A 5026-nucleotide genomic window follows, 5' to 3' on the forward strand; every position below is an offset into this window, starting at 1 on the left:
AATATTGGATGTGATGATTGTATTGCCAATTACAAAAGGTAGAAACGTGCATATGGGTGTCTGCGCTACTGCGGAGATGACAAGTCAGCATCGTCAGCTTCATCACTGCAGCCGAAAACACAGAAAACACTAGCCTATGTAGTGCATTATGGATTATGATTATTAAATATCATACTGTTATGACCTCACAAATGCCAAATTCCACAGATCACTTTTAACAGAAGAAAAGTGTTCTTTAGATATTATGTTCAGAGTAGTTTAAAGGGATAGTTCACCCAAAAATGAAAATTCTGTCAGTATTTACTCACCCTCATGTTGTTCCAACCCCGTAAGACCTTCGTTCATCTTCGGAACACGAATTAAGATATTTTTGATGAAATCTGAGAGCTGGATCACTCCTCCATACTCCACCTTAGGCTTCAAAAGGATTGAAACTTGCCGGCCTCGGAAAGTTATTAAAGGCATCGTTAAAATAGTCCAAGTGACTACAGTGGCTCAATCTTAAGTTTATCAAGTGACGAGAATACTTTTTGTGCGCAAAAACAAACAAAAATAATGACTTTATTTCAACTATACATTTCCTTCTCTGTTGGCCTCTAGTCAGTTAACTTAGTGTAATAGCGTAGAGCTACGTCACACGTAGGCTCACTATTGGCCGACGCTGGTCATGTGGGTGATGCGTTTGACGTACAACAACAGAAGCACTACACTATTAAACTAGTGAACTGACTCGAGGCCCACATAGAAGGACATGAATAGTTGAAATAAAGTCGTTATTTTTGTTAATTTGTGCGCAAAAAGTATTCTCGTCGTTTGATAAACTTAAGATTGAGCAACTGTAGTCACTTGGACTATTTTAACGATGTCTGTAATAACTTTTCGGGGCCTGCAAGTTCAATCCCTCAAGAAGCCTATGGAGGAGTGATCCAGCTCTGAGATTTCATAAAAAATATCTTAATTCGTGTTCCAAAGATGTATAAAGATATAATTAACATGTTTAACGTTTGGTGGTATATTTGTGATTTTTAAATCAATAATAGATTGATGAATAATAACCTTAATAATTAGTGCTATAGAGCAGTGCACTGTTGCTATGTTCACTCCTGTTGGCTCACGTCTATTTAGTGAAAACTTTTGCGCTACTGAAATATACAATTAGCCTATATGTGAAATGCATGCATAAAATGCAAACCTTAAAGGGTTAGTTCACCCAAAAATTTAAATTATGCCATAATTTACTAACCCTCAAGCCACGTATATATATTTCTTCTTTCAGCCAAACACAATTGGAGTTATATTAAAAAATATCCTGGCTCTTCTTTATAATCGGAGTTGCCTGTTGCTTTTATGGACTCTCTATCTATGGGCTTCTCCCTTGACTTAATGCCTCTATGTCCCCCCGATTGCCTCATAGACAGTAGAAGATTGCCTGCGAGCTTTTCCTCCTGTCTATACGGTAATTTCTCTATTGTGCGACAAAAAAGTCGTGTGGTTATGACACAATCTTTAGCCTATTTTTACCAAAATGGCTTCTACGGGGGCATAACGTAAGATACAAAGTAATGGAGCCTTTTACATTGTCGTGTTTCTTTAGAAATAGATAATGGACAAATTAAGTCTTTGGACGCCTCAGATGTAAAGTTATTCGCTGTCAAAGTGATGCCAAAATGAATGGGAGTCAATGAAATGCTAACAGCAGGTGAAGTTCTGCTACAATGGCGGCCCCTGTGAGGCTTCAGTTTCCGTCTACTTTACATTTATTCATTTAGCTGACGCTTTTATCCAAAGCGACTTACAATTGCTATATTTCAGAGGTCACACGCCTCTGGAGCAACTAGGGGTTAAGTGTCTTGCTCAGGGACACATTGGTGTCTCACAGTGGATTCGAACCTGGGTCTCTCACACCAAAGGCATGTGTCTTATCCACTGCGCCAGTACCACCCGTTTACCTCCTTGATCGGGCCAGAGTTCACTCTTCCACCGGAACTTGACTTGTGTAAGTCTGTTACCGGAAGCAAGTTATTATATTTTATAAACTATAAACATGGATTTAAAAAAAAATCCACTGTGAGACATCAATGTGTCCCTGAGCAAAACATTTAACTCCTAGTTGCTCCAGAGGATGCAAATTTTTATTTAGGATGGTCAGACCCCCTCTAACCCCTGTTTATTAATTCGCTACCTGATTTCAGCTGCAAGTTATTTGAATCTGAAATAGATATGTAGAATGTACTTGGCTGGTTAACTGTCAAGCATGCGTGCTGTAGTGCGTCTCAGTGTGTGTCTTTAAGTAGTACGCTGCGGTAGGAGGAGTTGTATGGGTTGTGACGCCGTGGTGCTGAGCCTGAACAGCCCCTGTCCACCTGCAGTAGGGCGAAAGACCGAGCGGGACAATATTCTCTGCGCATCGCTCAGCGGAACCCTGCTACCGACAGCACATCTCACAGGAATTATCTCCACGTTTGTGAATAACAAACACCTGCCTCTGCTGATGGCAAAAATGAAAACCGGCTGCGCGGTTCTTGTGGCGTGTGCCTTAGTTGTGGGCACATCTTTGGTAAGTCCAAATGTTTTATTTACAAACATCCTGGAAGTAATAGCACTTGAAATCAGACACTCGTAAGCTGGACATATAGAATAGTGCACTTGTATTTGTGCGTTTTATGTGCGTACTAACTAAAACAATACAGTGGTGCATCGAGCGTTCACTTTGACTGTTTGGAAAGCAAAAATTGCCTTCTTGGCACTTCTATAACAGGCGATTTCTTCTTCTTCTTTCTTTTAAATAACATTCAGACGATAAAATCAGTTTGTGTTGAACACTGGTCGTCTATCAGTAAGCTGCAGTGGCTTGCAGCTGCACTTTTAACACACATTGCAGAGGATGCGGCGATGCCTGTGGTGTGTCTGATAATAGTGCGGCTCTGTCGTTATCGGAGGAGTATGTGAATATGCAAATCAATTGTATTAATATTAAGATTCATGTCATAGAGTATTACTTATCCCATTCTTAATAGGAACATAAGAAGTGATTTAACTTGTATCATACTAGGGAACTAGTTGCTTTGGTCTGTAATGTCTTACGTTTAGGAATTACTCTTTCAAGGAGAAACACACACATATACCAGTAAATGAAATCTAGGAGGTGCTGGGGTGTTGAGTAAATATAAGTTCTGGAAATAAGACGCATATTACCCTGTTGGATGTATGGCAGATATTGACATTCTCTTTGATGACTCATTCAGAATAAAATCTGTATCTGGGGGTGAAATATAGCTATAGAGCTGCATTCACATGGTGGGCAGAGGCAGCGCTGCTTTAGAAAGTAACCATCTCACAGCCCTCTGACTAATGTGATCTGTAGGGATGCTTTGACAGACTGTTCCTCCGTGGATATATGAAAGAGCTTAGAGCGTCGGCTCTTTGTTGTCTTGATTTTTTCAGGTTCATAGTTGTCTGGGTTCCAGAATAGAAAAAATAGTAGAGAGAGAGAGAGAGAGAGAGAGAGAGAGAGAGAGAGAGAGAGAGAGAGAGAGAGACCCCTAAAGGCAACCTCTCGTTCAGTTTAGACACAGCGAGGCCTGAGCTTGAACCCTGAATTGTTTTAGAAAAGCCCACCATACTGAGACTAGGATAACCTGAATATGACCCACCATCTAATTATGCTAAATCTCCATGGTGAGCACTATCCATTGATGCACACACACACACACACACACACACACACACACACACACACACACACACACACACACACACACACACACACACACACACACACACACACTAGGTCACTATCCTAAAATAGATGCCACTGTAATGGGCACAATTTCTCTACTGATTCACATGGCAGAACTCCAGTGCAACCTTCTTTCTTCTGCACTTCCTGTCTTCCATCGCATCCTCGTTTTCGCCCTCGGTTTATTTTAATCATCAAACAGTCTCATTTTGCTCTTGTTAATTTTTTAGAGAAGCTCTTGATGTTTTCACTCGTATAAATTTTTTTAAAAACCACCATCAGGGCATGAGAATGCATGACTCTAAATGAGAATTAAATCACAGATTTGTTGCTTTTTATGTAGAAATTGTTAATTTGCGTATTTTCATGGAATTATTGTAATATTCAAATACTCAACCGGAGTAAAGCAGTGATTCGTAGCCAAGGGTACATGCACTCCGGAGGTATTTAAGCAGGTTACAGGTGGTACTTGGAAATATTTAGCTTTGTTAGAGCTACAAATATTTTTTAAATAATTAAAAAAATTATTCAAATAATTAATCTTGATGATTATTCTCAAGATTTTTTCAGAATATTTTAAGGAATTATATAAAATAAAAAAGTAAAAAAGGGTTCTAGATTTATAGATTTGCATAACAACATATTTATTAGGATATGTTTGACACGTTTATTTATACTTTTTTTTTTATTTCACTTATTGATTTATTTACTTGATCGGTTGTACTGATATTAATGATATATTAATGAATGATATTGACTGACAATAGTGTTTATAATATAACTGATTAAAAGTGAATTATTAGTAATATTCAAAATAAAGTTATATTATATTAAGGAACACATTTCTGGTTTGCCGTAATCAAGGGTACATAAGACAAAAAAAAAAAAAAAAGGTTTGAAACTTGTTTATTGAACAGTTTTTCAATCCCTAACAGTAAACGGTTGCATCCCTGCTCTGTGAGTTTGCCTCCTGAAGGTATTTATATCGGTTTCGATAACCTTGAATAAGAACCACAACCCTGTGGTCACAAATCAATTTGCCTAACCACTTCCCCTCTCCTGTGTCTTCATAGCCAATAATGTCTGTCTTTCTCAGGGGAGTCACGGAAATGCTCAGACCATCGCTCCATGCAGACCAGGTTTCTCCCAGAGCTCCTACACCATATTTGTCCCCAGGGGTGTGCTGCAAGGCCTGAACATTCACAAAGGTAAGAGCTTGCAGTGCATTGCATGATTCGCCACAGGTTTATTTGTGTGTGTGTGTGTGTCTTAATCTTAGAGGAGCTT

General features: G+C 38.9%; 1 protein-coding gene across 2 annotated transcripts in view; it reads left to right on the plus strand.

Moving 5' to 3' along the window:
* The first annotated feature begins 2346 nt into the window (after positions 1 to 2346).
* cdh4 (cadherin 4, type 1, R-cadherin (retinal)) overlaps positions 2347 to 5026 on the plus strand; it is a 299509-nt gene continuing 296829 nt past the window's right edge. Inside the window, exons 1-2 of one of the 2 annotated variants that reach the window (XM_077203296.1) lie at positions 2347 to 2557; positions 4836 to 4947. In XM_077203296.1, coding sequence (XP_077059411.1) covers positions 2492 to 2557; positions 4836 to 4947 — 178 coding nt within the window. In that variant the 5' untranslated portion in view covers positions 2347 to 2491. The remainder of the gene's footprint in view (positions 2558 to 4835; positions 4948 to 5026) is intronic. The other variant, XM_077203297.1, reaches the window with a different exon arrangement.

This window comes from Siphateles boraxobius, unplaced genomic scaffold (genome assembly GCF_051911475.1).
Source record: "Siphateles boraxobius isolate OS27281-9 unplaced genomic scaffold, OSU_SipBor_1 5, whole genome shotgun sequence".
Classification (NCBI taxonomy): Eukaryota; Metazoa; Chordata; class Actinopteri; order Cypriniformes; family Leuciscidae; genus Siphateles; species Siphateles boraxobius.